This window comes from Sprattus sprattus (assembly GCF_963457725.1).
Source record: "Sprattus sprattus genome assembly, chromosome: 9".
Taxonomy (NCBI): domain Eukaryota; kingdom Metazoa; phylum Chordata; class Actinopteri; order Clupeiformes; family Clupeidae; genus Sprattus; species Sprattus sprattus.
In genome coordinates, this window is record NC_137928.1 from 13,360,698 (window position 1) to 13,375,697 (window position 15,000).

A 15,000-nucleotide genomic window follows, 5' to 3' on the forward strand; every position below is an offset into this window, starting at 1 on the left:
AAATCAAATAGCGTTCCAAATGTGTACATCAATACTGACAGGGGCTTATCTTCCAGGTCGTGACAGCAGTGCCCGTTGTGTAGAGCCTAAAATTCCCCCGCGAGTATAAATATAATGCTGAAAAGGCCATCTTAAAGTTCACGTCGCTGCCACCTCGTGACGTCTTTGCTGCAGGCCTCTATGACTCACTGTGAGCACAAAGCCATGCAACTTAAACCACGGGACGATGCAGAAGCGCCCTATCATCTAACATCTATACCGTCTCTCTGTTGTCTCTATGGCTGTTCTCTTGTGTATGTATATGTGCTGCAGGAGTCCCTGGTCCAGTCTCCCTGGAGAGACAGGCTTAGAGACAACTCATTCAGCTCCGCATGCAGTTACCAAAGGAACAGAACTCATCTCACCTCAGCACTTTCTTCCAGCACAGCCACCCACACTCCCCAAAATAATAACTGAGATTTAACAGGAGCATCCGCTAATGAGTGGTAGCAGTCTGGAGTCAACAGTAAACACACACACACACACACACACACCAAATGAAGCGAGAGTTCTAAGTGAGTTGCTGCCTCTAGGGAATAAAGAAGCAGGGGGTTGGCCTGGTGGCCTGGCAAAACTTCTTTTAAGGAAAAGTTTGTGATGAGAGTCGTTTGGGAGAGAAGCACCACCGGCACGACGAAAAAGTCCCACTGCTCTGTCAACTTCAAAGGGAACAAAGAGTCACGCTCTCCTCCTGACAAAGTAGTCTGCAATGTAAAACACCAAGGATACAAGACAAAGTGTGTGTGTGTGTGTGTGTGTGTGTGTGTCTTTGGGGGAGAGTGGGTGTGTGATATTCCGTAAATGCATACACACATTCACAGGTGACACACACACACACACACACACGACTGAGAGGTCCAAAGAGCCCATGAGTGTTCTCACAAGCCCCCTTTAGTGCAGATTCAGAGGGGCTCAGGGGTAGAGTAATAGGCCAACAGCAGTTATAACACTGATGACTGCCCACGCAAACTAATGACACATAATGTCCCCACAGCAGCCAGTCTGTGACCTCGACTCAGGACGGCACAGAGCTGTAGTTCCGTAGGGCATGGGCCGCCGCAACCGCTCAGGGTTATGGGTAGAAAACTGCAGCAGCGTCGTGGGCGATAATCGGATGGGAGAGCCCCAGCAGCTGTCAATGTCGACAAAGAGCCTGCAAATTGGCCATCGGAGGCCAACGGTTCCCTTGGTTGGTCTAACAGCAGAGTTAGAGGTCAGAGTCAGACATAAACGCCCACAGAAACACGAAGGTGATAGAACATAAGCCCGTCGTTGATACACACGCACACTGAGATACAAACACACCCATTTGAGCAGGTCATCAGCAAGAGATGCATTCAGACACACACACACACACACACACACACACACACACACACAACACACACACACACACACCACAAGAGAAAAACACAAACAAACACTGGCATTGATGTTAAGCCAAGAATGGAAACTGGCACAATATGCCTGCTGCCAAACATAAGGAACGCCATTACGTATGCAAAACAAACACTGCGACACAGGCAGACAACATGCACACACATATACACACAGTGATAATAGGATTCAGCTGTAGGAATGGGGATCATTAAACATTAAAACTGGCAGCAGCTGCTGCTCCGGTCAGATGACTGAGCCAGTGTGACAGAGAGGCAAGAGAGAGCTCTGTGGCAGGGGCATACAGGGCCGGATCAATCTCTCTGTCTCTCTCTCTCTCACACACACACACACACACACACACACACAAACACAAGCATAGCGGATACACACAATAATGGCCCAAAAACTCACACACACACACACACACACACACACACACACACACACACACACACACACACACACACACACACACACACACACACACACACACACACACACACACACACACACACACACACACACACACGGCGGTTGTGTCTGTGAGTACTTTGTGTGTGATGTGCTGGCGTGGTCTACCTGCATGGACACGGTGATCTCCTGCAGTGCAGCGTCGGCCTCGGCTTGCTTGGTCCGCAGCAGGGTGCTCTGCTCCGCCGCCCGCCCCTTCAGCTCATCCACCAATGCCTTTGCTTCGTTTAGCTTGGCCACGCCCGCCTGCAAGCCAATCACAGAGCAGGAGAGAGAAAAAGCAAGCTCAGAGAGTACATCAACACTACGGCAAGGTGTCTGAGGTCAGTATGTCCATTTAGATCCCTTATTTAGAACAGTGGTTCTCAACCGGGGGTCCGCGTACCCCTGGGGGTACGTGAAGGTAGTCCAGGGGGTACTTGAGATTTTTAAAAAGATATATTTAAAATAAGCCTCCATTCAAAAATCATTTAAAAATACTTATTATACGGCTCTTCAGAATGTTCCAAAATGTACGTTGATTTGTATGGGCCATATGTGGGTTAAATGTCTGCGTTCGCAGGTTTGTAATTCCTAGATATTAACTGCTGCGGAAAGTTTATCACCGCTGTCATTGGCAACGGGTTTTTTGCTTCTAATTCACCTTGCATATCATTCCGCAAGTAACGTAGTTAACGTAGTAAACGTAACGGAAGGTCATTGAAACTTGAAGTCAGAAGGTGGATTGCTCAGCATTTGCGTGCAGAACTATTTTTTCTTAGCGGAAATCACGAAATGGCAACAAACTCATTCAAAAGAGGTATACTGGAGGAATGTCTTCTATCGTTTTGGCAAGTAACTGTATAATAAGCGCGATTTTATTACGCAAAAACATGGGAGCTGAACACACACAACTGCTGCTGCACACAGAAGTGCGTTGGCTCTCTCGAGGGAGAATACTCAAACGGCTGTTGGAATTACGATCTGAAGTACAGACCTTTCTGATTGAGCACAGATCCCCCAATGCCACACAGACTGGCTTGCAAATATGTGCTATCTGGCAGATATATTCAGCAAACTGAACGAACTGAATATGTCTGCAGGGAAAGGACATCAGCATTTTAAACCTGTATGACAAGGTGGGAGGCTTCCTGAAGAAAGCAGAGCTGTGGAGAAGAGCCTCTGCACAGGGGGATTTTACCTGCTTTGGTGCAGATGGATGATTTTCTCTCTAGTGGGAATGTGGACAGAGCTCCAGTCCAGTTGGTCATCGTGGGACATTAGACCAATTTGATTACATTTTTTAATTTTCAATTTCCTACTTTCCTGACATGGAGGAGAAATCTACACAGCTGGATTGGGTGAAAACCCCATTTCTCTTGTCCGAAGCATGTGGAAGCTCTGTCACTAATCAGGAAACACTCATGGAAGTGTCATCTGACCGTGGACTCCAGATGAAGTTTGCCACATCCACACTCACACAGTTTTGGATGTGTGTGAAGCAGGAGCACCCTGACCTGGGAGAGAAAGCTTTGGAGCAGCTACTACTCTTTGTCTCCACATATTTATGTGAGGCCTCCTCCTCTGGAATGACTGTGATCAAAACAAAGCAGAGAAACAGACTGTGCCTGGAGAAGAGCTTGATCTCAGCAGTTGCCTCCTTGCCACCAAGACTGACAAAGATTTTCAGCGAAGCACAAGCACAAGTTTCTTACTAAAATGTAATTGCAAACGCACTCAGTTCAATACAACAATATTCAATGTTCAATCTTCAGTGCTGACAGTTTAATAAATCAGACAATGATGGCATAGCGCTGTGTATAAAAAAAATTTCAATCAAAAATGCTTTGCGCTGGTTAGGGGGTACTTGGCTGAAAAAATATTTCACAGGGGGTACAATACTGAAAAAAGGTTGAGAACCACTGATTTAGAAGATACTGGACCTGCCAGAGTATTTTAACAAATCCCCCACAGTGCCGCACAGCACTTATCATGATGAAAACATTGAAAAACAAAACGTTCCACATGGAAACGTTTTCACTTGATGAGGCTTTTGTTGACAAAGTTCACGGGTCCACCAAAGTACTGTTACAGGTCAAAACAGAGATACGAAACTGCAGTGGCCCTCCGCACCTGCAGGTGGCTCTGTCTCTTGGTGAGCGCGGCCTGCTTGCTGCTGTGGATGGAGCCGTAGACGTGCAGGAAGGACATGTACTGGCTGGGCGTGGCGCCGTACTCACGGCACGACTCGTGGATCTGCAGGAAGGAGCGCGACAGGTCGCTCTGGCTCGCCGACGCCGCAGCTGGAGGTCACACAATAAATAAATAAAAGTCATGATAAAAGGATGAATGAAATACATCAATACCAATTCCTGCGGATGATTGTGTAGGTGAGTGTGTGTCAGTCAGGGGTTTTATCACCAACTAAAATTAAAGCTAACAACGACAAAAATGTTTTTTAGAGAACTGAAATGAAATAGTTTACCAGAAGAAAATGATGATGATGATTGTGAAAAAATAACTGATAAAAGTAAAATAAGAAAAGACTAAAAATAATGGTCATTACAGTTTCAAGGCAGCGGACGTGGTATACATTCCAGGCAGCGTGTGTCACGCTCCCAAAATGATTTGTGTAGTGTGTAGCTATAGCTGACAACCTTAAGATGGCAATGTAGTGTGTCAGGACCTACACTAACTAATCATTAGGAAGCAGTAGTAGTTATTATCAAGAGAAGAAGTCAGATATGTTATGGAGGAACTGTGTGAGTCCTGTATGGGACTATTTCAAATTTCACAGTGAAAGATGGACAAGGGAATGCGTAGTAACTTCAGGTAATAGCAAACTATAATAACCTTAGTGTGTGTAGGTGTGTGTGTGTGTGTGTGTATGTTGTGTTGTGTGTGTGTTTGTATGGCAGAGTGTTATTTATCAAGGTTGATAAAATAAACAGATTTGGCAATAAATCTCTAGCAAGAGGGTGTGTGTGTGTGTGTGTATGTTTATGTGTGTGTATGTGTGTGTGTGTGTGTGTGTGTGTGTGTGTGTGTGTGTGTGTGCGTGTGTCTGCACCAGCTCCAGAGTTACAGCCCCACAAATCTCATCCCAAAGCCTTGAGCGGCAGGTGTGGGCGGGGGTGACCACACAAGGTGAAAATGAGCCCCCCCCCTCTGCCCGCCTCCCCCAGAGCCATATATCGCAGCGGTGCTGAGGGCTGAGAGAGGCGCTCTGGGCCTCCTTCAGGGTGATATACGCAGTGACATCAGGCTGCCAGGCAGGGAGTGAGCACAGGCTTTACCTGGCACCATAAACATTCCCATCCCGACAGCCACGGCTCAAGCCAACACAAGGGCACTGACCAGGGGGCCCTATGTGGGCGCCACCGCACCCACGGATCACACAGATGCACCGACACCGAGTCAAACAAATGCATACCTTTAGTATATGTACATAGACACAGCCATCCTAACAACACACACACAGACACACACACACACACACACACACACACACACACACACACACACACACTTCGTACCTGCTCTGTTCTTATCACCTCTGTCGGCGCTCTGGTCCTCCCCAGAGATCTGGGCCAGCAGCATATCAGGGATCTGAACAGTCAGAGAGAGAAAAATGTGTCCTGACATTCAGGCAGTGTGGACCCCATAAAAACCACTTCATTACCGTGCCGCTGTAAATCACAGTACAGTGGGCTGACACTGGATATTGATAAGACAGTCGAGGAGGCCTCTCTGTCTCCCTTCTGCCATCAACTATGTCTCCCCCTTGCCTTACCATAAATTACAAAAAGGGTAGTCCTGAATGACAAAACAGTTCAAGCATGACTCCCTATCTATTATTTTTGTCTTCATCCCTTTCTTACCTTCTTCATACTGCTGTCCGACCATCCCTCCATCCACTGCACGGAGCATTTGCGGTAGAGGGCCGGGTTGCTCTCGCAGTTGATGGTGAAGTTGGTGTTGGTGCAGTCCATGATGAGGACGATGTGCAGGTTCTGCTGAATCCCTGCGGGAAAACGGAGAGGCACGGAATCAGAGCATCACGAGAGAGAAAAGATACGAGACGAAAAAACACGCGCAGTTGAGAGATGTTAAAGTAACACTGCAGTCTGCCCACAGTGTCAGAGAGACAGGCCAGTGTCATGTGTAGTAGGGAAGACGGGAGTATGGGAGGAGGAAATATTGATGAATGGGAAAGGATCCCTGGGAGGATAGGTGGTGCGCTCCAACAGAAAGTAAGGCACTGAGCCTTCACGCTACCAATCCATCCAAATGATGTGCGCTTCTACTTGGTCTGAAAGACACGCCACACTCTCCAACTTAATAAAGCATTATATGTGCAGTGCACACACACACACACACACATGAAGAAGAGTTCGCTTAGGGCCTAATGCTCTGTGTCTAATGACAGAGCTGTGGCATATTGGGTCCAGGTGTGGCTGATAGCAGAATTCAAAGTAATGGGTTTTACACACACATGCACACACACATACACGTACACACACACGTACACACACGTACACACACACACACACACACACACACACACACACACACAGAGACACGCACACACAGAGTGGGGATTCAGGGATTCAGAGCAGCAGGGACTCTGTCAGCCTGCCGTCTGCCTGTCTGCCCCAGAGATAGATAGCACAGAGAGAGAGAGAAAGAGAGAGAGAAAGAGAGAGGTAGAGAGAGAGAGAGAGCGAGAGAGAGTGAGAGAGTGAGAGAGAGAGAGAGAGAGAGAGAGAGAAAAAGAGAGAGCGAGAGATAGAGTGTGAGAGAGAGAGAGAGAGAGAGAGAGAGAGAGAGAGAGAGAGCGCAAGCAAGAGAGTCCTCCATTCTTCATGCCCCAGTGGACATCGATAAGGGATTATCTCAAATTCCTGACCAAAGTGCCAGTTAGCACCAGGGCACACTAAAACTCTCCCACGCATCAGACCCAGAAAGCCAACTGCATGACTCTAAGCTGTGCCAACATGGCCTGGCACAGGGAAGAACCCCTCTCTCCCACCCCTCACCCCCGCACCCACTCCCCAAAACTGTCAGACTGCCAGCATACCAAGTCAAATCACAGAGCTCATAATCCGCACTATTAAAAAGCCATCGTTGAACACGAGATGTATCTGGAGGCCATCAACTGGGATAAGCTCTGCATGCTTTAGTGTAGTGGATACACTTGGCATGTGAAATCCGAGTCCAGAGCGGAAAAAAAATTCCCCTTAGTTACAACAGAGGCATCGCCCTACCAGGATCCGCAACACAAGTTTTACACGAGGGGGCCGTCGATAGCAGCTGCACTTCCTGTGACGGACAGGGTGTCACTCTGACAGGATCCATCAAGACTTCTATTAGGCTCTCTGCTTCTGTTTGGAGCGGATGTTTTTTTTACTCTAGCGGTGAACCCACCCACATGTAATTGAGAAAAATGGAGTGGCTGACGCGTCTGCATGCCTGAGGGGCTGAGACTGATGAGCTGACACGCTCCCAGATGGGACGACGGAGCAGACTGAAGGACAGGCGGGGGGAGGCAGGAAGGGGGGCTGGATGGTGTCTTAAGGGAACTTACGGTAGGCAAAGTAGTTGAAGATGGGCCCAGTGAAGCCATCCTGGGATGCCTGGTCCTTCAGGGAGGACAGGAGCGGCTCCAGCTCCTCCGTGGAGTACAGGCCTGGCACCTCACCTGAGGAGCAGACACCAGTCACAGATCACGCTCAACTGACCTCAGAACAGTGGTTGTAAAATGTGAGGTTTCACTTGGTAAGGATAGAAAACTGAATAAAAAAGGTATTTCTGATGATAAAAAGGAGGTATTTTTAAATGTAGCTTTGAACAACAAAACTGTCCCCTCTTGCTAGGAACTTTCCTTATTATTTTCTCATTATTCTCATATTAATGTAATAATTACTCCCACTGTAACACCTCGACCCAATCAAAACATGAGAAAAGTGCATGCATTAACATAAACCTGCAGACCCCACATCTAATCTGTCCATTTCCACACACACACACACACACACACACACACACACACACACACACACACACACACATTCCCTCTCACACTCATTAGCACACAGTACAGCAGCACACCTGAGGAGAGCAGGCTGTTGACCATCTCCAGGAAGGCGGGATGAACAAACTGGTAATCCTCCAGGAGAAGGACCACCTGCTGCCCTTCAACACCAGCCAGCTGCATGACCTGCAGGAGGCCCACCCACACACAACAGTGATGAGGAAGGCTGGAGGGAAACATGCTAACAGGCTAACAGCGCTCACTGTGATGACCCAGAGAGTGGAGGTAAAGCACTAAAAGGCCGATAGGACCCCTCAACTCTCCCTTATAGCAAGGTGGTTCAATAATAAACAGTGTGAATGACGAGGATTAAAAGAGAAGAACCATTTTTTTCACTTCAGCTTTAACAGATGCTTCAATCCAAAATGATACTCACATCAGTGAACACAAATAGAGGTATTTCCTATCATCATCAAAGAAAAAGGCATATTCACTGATTTATGGAGACTGACAGATCATATCCTCCAAAGAAACCAGTGAAGCAGTGGTAGGCTGAGAGACTGTGCTGGGACTAAAGACTGATTTATGGTTCTACTTAGGCTCGGCACAGAGGACTATGCCGTACCTGCGCCATACCTACGGCGTAGATTCTACACAGAAGCATAAATCGGCCTTGAGTGCCAGGGTTAGAGTGTCAGGTTGAGACGTTACCGTCTTGAGGTCGCCTTTGAACTGCTTGAGGCCGTAGCTGCGGGACACTTTGGGGGTGAAGAGGGTGGCGGCGTGCATGTGGCTGACCACGGAGGTGACGGTGCGCCGGCCGACACCACTGCGCCCCGCCAGCAGCAGAGACCCGCTGGGCCGGCTCAGGACCCGGTCCACACGGGACATGAAGTCCAGAACCTCGTAGAACAACAGGATGTCCAGTTCACGGTTGTCCCGCCCGTACATCACTATACCCTGCACAGAAAACAAGCAGAAGGAAGAGAAGAAGACATTTTTTAAGGGACTGTTACATTCATATTTTTAATGAACACAACACTACCATCAGCTTCTAATCAGCCTCATTAAAACCACCAAAAGGTGTTCAAAGCTAACAAAAGTTTTGGAGAGTTCATTTTATAACAGTCAGCCATTAATAGCACTGTTGTTTACGTTGCTATTTAGGAGAAAGCAAGCACAATATGTGACTAAACCCACAACCAACTCAACAGTCAAAGGGTCACTGAACCGACCTTGCGGATGACCTCTTTGAGGTCGGCAGAGTCCAGGCGTCCGAGTGGTTTCCCATGAGGGGGGAGGGACTGTCCTGGAGCCATGACAGCCCCCGCCTCATGGGCCGCCCCCCACGTCACATAGAAGGAATCTGTAGATCACAAGACCAGAGCTCACTATACTGCATATGTATCTAGTTATATTATTATTTCACAATTCTACAACATGTAACAGGACAACCCAAAGTTGTCCTGGTTGAGCTTGAAGCAGCTTATGAGCGCAGCTGACTCTGGATCCAGTCCTGTAAAGGGCCAGCTCTGTTCTGGATTCAGTGGTTGTCTGAGTTTTTTTTTGCAGAGTCCTCTTTGCCAATCAGCTATCGGAAGCCCCCTTGTCAATGCATTATCAAGCTCGGGTAACTGGGTTAGGAGTTTGAGGGCTGTGCCGACTCAGCTGTGATGCATTTACCAGACATGTTGTCCAGGACGTCCGAGCCCCAGTCTCCCCGGATGACGGACACCAGGATGTTGTCGAAGGCGTTGAGGTCTTTGGTGGTGACGATTCGGTCCCTGAAGAGTCTCCGGGCCTCGTAAGCCACTATCTCCAGCACTGTGTCTGTGGCAGTGGTGGATTTGCCTGTGGGGGAACAAACACAGCAGTCCCTCAGTCTAACAGTGGGGGTGGAAAGAAACGTATATAAATATACGCTTTTGGAAAACTAATTCTCTCATTATGAGATAATACATACCCCCATTTTGGAGAGGTAAGCAGTAAAGAGAGGAGAGTAGGAGGACGTTAAAATATGATGAGCAATGTGAAAAGTTTCCCTGTATACACTTTTAATTAAAATTAATGATTTGATGCGATATCGCAGCATGAACATATTGTGGAGGGACCAGTTTGACAGCAGGAATGATGAGGTGAGAAAGGAGGGAGAGAGAGAGAGAGAGAGAGAGACAGTGGCTGGGAAAGAAAGTGTATAGCACTCTACTGAGGGAGTCTACAGCTGCTAAGAGGTAAATAGGAGCAGCCAGTTGATGTTATCAGTCAGGCCCAGTAAGAGAGACTCCCTGGCCCTGCGGAGCGGAGCGGAGCTCCAGGGGAGATGGGCTGGTGGCCAGGACCTAGAGGACCCCTCACCTGCAGTCAGGTCATAGCGGAGCAGGCTCAGCACCCACTGGGTGAGCACACACGGTGTGAACAGGTAATGGCTGTAGTCGTCCACGGTAAATTTGGCCTTGACCTGCCAACACGCGCAGAGAAGAACATGAATTAGGCTTAGAGCCCCATGTTGGAATATATTCAGTCACTGATCTTCCACCCTGGGTTATGCATACACTTATTCACCCTCTCTCTCACACTCACACACACACACACACACACACACACACACACACACACACACACACACACACACACACACACACACACACACACACACACACACACACACACACACACACACACACACACACACAAATACACTAGTGCACAGTATTTCACTTCGGCCGTAAGAACTAACAGACTGTGTGTGACACACTCCTGGAGTACTGTGGACCCTCTCATGTTTAGAGGCTAAAAGATAATAGTGTCTCTATCAGGGACAGATAACCAGCCGTCACTCCTAGTCCACCTATTTATCAGCAGGGGTGCAAACAGCTCAAGGATGGAAGAAGCACCCAGATAAAGGTGCTGGTGTCTAAAGGCGTAAATATGGGTACGTGTAGAAACAAGACAGAAGGATTATAAATCATTTAGATGGTGAAGGTCCCCTCACTGCTGGATTGTGGGTAACCCTGCAGAGCATGTCTACATCATTAATAAATATGGACCATTTTCAAATCCACCTTCTGTGACTTTTTATTTTGATTAATACTTTGATTAATTTTTAAGAGACTTTCACATATATTATATACATGATGTTTTGATCAAATCCTTACATTTCACCTTGATGTTGAATGTTTGTTGAATTCTCTTGGTCCACAGTTAACAGTTTTCTACAAAACCACCGCTGACTGTCGAACATTTTTTGGGGGCGAGGGATTTTATGTGATACGTGACCTGGGGTGTCAATGTGTTAGAATAACCAAAAAAAGTCCTGAATCTCTGAATACATTATGGAGACGATCCCCCTCGGACAGTTATGAAATGTTTTAGGGCAGGTAAGCGCTCCGTTAATGTAAATTCAGTTACTGCCGCCCATCGCATCTACTCAGACTGAGTTTACTAAGGAGCTGGTGCAAACTCCATCTGCCCACCTGCTCGTACACCTGCACCAGCGATCCAGCCAGCTGGTGGACCTTCCCCTGCGTGCCCCACGCAGCGTGATCTCCCAGACTCCTTTGCAGCACGGGCTGCAGGTAGGCACCGTAGATGGTCTGCAGCTGCTCGCGGTCAGGGTAACTAGAGATGGGAGAGAGGCAGCCGTCAGTGAGAAGCCTCTCATCGGCCCAGTTGTGCACTAGGCATAGGCTTCAAAGTAACAGTCTATGCATGTTAAGCACATGGCAGCATATAAAGAGTGCAACACACCGTGTTTCTAAAATGCATTTACGACTTGTGTGTGTGTGTGTGTGTGGGGGGGGGGGGGGGGAGGGGGGTGTGGGGGGGTGTGAGAGAGAGTGATAAAGGGGCATAAAGGTATAGAGCATCAAGCATAAGAATGGTAATGTAATGGAGAATGGGGGAATTCTGTGTCATCTTTAAAACCCATCATAAATGTATTTTTTGAGAAGCTCCTCCACTGCTGCACTTACTCGATGGTGCAGATGCGCACTATGGAGGTGAACCGGGTGGTGAGGAGGTGTCTGCCCACAGCGCCTCCTGCTGACATGGAGGCCACTATCTGGATGTTCTCCAGGCCCACCCACTCCAGGTTCTCATCATAGAAGCCGTGGTATGTCAGCACCTGTGGTGGGGAAGAGTTCCCAGGAGTGAGTAGGCAGTAGGAAAGGCAGATGCAGTCAGGTGACATTAAACACGTGTGATTTTTAGGGTACTGGATTCCATTGAGACATGAAGATACATCATGGCACTGTCTGCACTGCTGGTGTGAAAAAGCATTAAGGAAACCCCATCAACACGGCAGTGTATAAGCAAGCAATGGGGTCAGATTAGCCGACACTCAAAATGGGAGATACTGTGACACAAAAGCCCTGCCAGTGTCGCCCGCCCACCTGTTGCAGGAAGGCGATGAGGTTGCTGGTGCCCCACTTGTCGGGTTTGGGCAGGTTGATGTCCTTGAGGTAGAGCACGAGGCGCTCGCAGTCTTTGGGGCGGTACACGCGGCCCGTGTTGGAGCTGAGGACCAGGCAGGACTGTGTGAGCTTCTGCAGCACGTGGCGAGACGACGTCTGGGCGCTGCAGTGCACCACTGCCACCTGAGTGGAGCGCAAGCGCGAGAAGGCGTAGCGCAGCAGCATCCTGTAAACAACAACAACAACAGGCAGACATATTTGATTGTCTTAGTCAGCCATATATACAACGGGGGGGTGAAACAATGCTGTCATAATCTGGGTGACTGATTATTCCATCATACAACCATGACGGACTTGATGATTCCCTTCCCAATTAGGCTAAACCACCATTAGGGAGCCTTTACAGTATGAGCAGAAAAAAACATGGAAAGTCAATTAATTCCCCATTAGGCAAAGGTAAATTGAGTCAAGACAAATGAGTTAGATAAAATACTCCTTAAGTGAGTATACATCCAATTAACCTATTCATTTCCACACTGTTTCCATATTGCATTCTGTGAAAATGCCATAACAGTATATTAACTGAACAGATTTCATTTCTGTTCCTTACAGTGAAACTGTCTAGACATTCCTCTCTTAGACAATGTGCTTTTATCTGATATCTGATGCATCTCCCTCTCCAGTATCCCATCTGTCAATCTGAACACAAACAGCTACTGAACCCCTTCCGGCCCAGTGGGAATGAGAGTACAGTGGGGAATCTGATTGAGGGGGTTCGCTATCTGAGCAGTCAAGGTTGAGGAGGTAAAACACAAAGCCCCAGCCAGACAGCATCAGCACCATCAGACATAACAAGCTTTAACCTTTAGCAGTCTGCTGGACCCCCCCCATCTCCTCACTGAGGCTGCAGCACACACACACACACATCACTGCTGGACCCCCCACCTCCTCACAGAGGCTGCAACACACACACTTCACTGCTGATGTGCAGACACTGCCCAAATGACAAAGGGAAGAGAGGCTATAACAGAGAAAAGAATGAAAGACACACAAAAAGAAAGAAAAAATCAGGACACATAGAAGAAAAAATGAATAATAATGCCAAAAAAAGAAAGTGAAAGAATGGACAGATGACAGAAAAAGCAGAAAAAAGGGGAAAAAAAAGAAAAAGAAAAAAGAATGGAAGGATGATGGAAGGAAAAGCCATAAAAGGGGGTGAATGTGAGCGAGCCCAGTGGCCGCCCCATCACTGGTGTCTGATACAGCTGAGCACTCAGGACATATTTAAGCGCGCTGGAGGATTCTAAGGGGCTAATTGGGCCGAGGCCATGCGGCAAATTAATTAGATGTTCTATCATCAAACAGAGATGACAAGAGCAGCTCCATAACACTTGACATTTTGTGCGGTTCATTGTGGGCGTTTGTGTGGATTTGTTTGTGTGTGAGAGTGTGTGTGGTGTGTGTTGGAGAGGGGGTCGCATGTGTTTGAGTGTGTGCTATGTGCATCTGTGAGTGTGTGTACAAGTGTGCCTGTGAGGGTGTGTGTGTGCGCAATACAGACGGGTACATGTGTTGTTACGGATACGGGAAGCTAAGCACGTGCGCACTACAACCTTATTGAACTGAGAGGATGCAAACTACTTTCCCACATGCGCAGTGAATATGGACATGATTTTGCTGCAGCACGGACAGTCTGTACAGACTGTACGGATGATAAAATATGAGTCATCCACACAGGACGCAGACCGTTTCCGCAGAAGTATACCAATCGGTAAGTGTGTGCTTGACCATGTCTGTGTCTGAGTGTGTGTGTGTGTGTGTGTGTGTGTGTGTGTGTGTGTCTGTCCAGTGTGTTGTGTGTGTGTCTGGTGTGTTGTGTGTGTGTGTGTGTGATGGTGTATATGTGTGTGTGTGAGAGAGAGAGCATATGTGTGTTTGCACAGAGGCCAGAGTGTTAGCCATCAGAGAGGGTTGCTCAGGTCAGTGTGGCGATGCTGCAGCCTTTTATCAGCAGCTCATGGAAAGGCCAGCTCATCAAGTGAGTCTGTCTGGCCTCACTCAGGGGGGAGGACACAAGAGGTCATTCTTCAAAGGGATCCACATTAACTCACACACGTGTGTGTGTGTGTGTGTGTGTGTGTGTGTGTGTGTGTGTGTGTGTGTGTGTGTGTGTGTGTTTGGTGGGGGTAGAGCCGGAGTGTGTGAGTGAGTATGTATTCAACACATTCACCCATCCAGTAAATGGAGTACATCCACAGAAAGAAAGAAAGAGAGTGTGGGAGAGAGAGCGAGAGAGAAAGTATCTGCGCGTGTGTGCATGTAGTAAAGTTTGTAATGGATAATGGAGATAAGCGTATGGTACATGAAATGGATTTGCAAAGCGCTAACGTAGCACCCACAGTAATTACTGTGATGATCCAGTGAATCTACACCAGCTCCATAAGAGCACACAACTGTAAGAGAGTCTGAGTGAAGCAATCAACCCCCTCACACACACACACACACTCATCAGAGCCACATTCACACCCTGCTGCGCAATCACCACACAGAGAGCGAGAGAGAGACGTCAATCAGCAACTGAGCCAACACAGGCCTGGAAAGGCAGGGAATGCTAACTAGCCCACCGGCTCCATCAGGTGATCCATTAAAGGTGCAACTCTAATCCTACGCACTTTTTGTCGAAAA

General features: G+C 47.9%; 1 protein-coding gene across 1 annotated transcript in view; it reads right to left on the reverse strand.

The window, feature by feature from the left end:
* The window catches only part of dync2h1 (dynein cytoplasmic 2 heavy chain 1), a gene marked incomplete at its 5' end in the record, with an annotated part of 168,631 nt that overhangs the window by 123,312 nt on the left and 30,319 nt on the right, over nucleotides 1–15,000 (reverse strand). Inside the window, 13 exon segments of the mRNA XM_080844294.1 lie at nucleotides 1,999–2,136; nucleotides 4,003–4,172; nucleotides 5,406–5,478; nucleotides 5,751–5,893; nucleotides 7,457–7,570; nucleotides 7,981–8,089; nucleotides 8,615–8,863; nucleotides 9,139–9,269; nucleotides 9,587–9,754; nucleotides 10,259–10,361; nucleotides 11,377–11,521; nucleotides 11,875–12,026; nucleotides 12,295–12,541. Of these exon segments, the coding sequence (XP_080700420.1) occupies nucleotides 1,999–2,136; nucleotides 4,003–4,172; nucleotides 5,406–5,478; nucleotides 5,751–5,893; nucleotides 7,457–7,570; nucleotides 7,981–8,089; nucleotides 8,615–8,863; nucleotides 9,139–9,269; nucleotides 9,587–9,754; nucleotides 10,259–10,361; nucleotides 11,377–11,521; nucleotides 11,875–12,026; nucleotides 12,295–12,541 (1,942 nt within the window).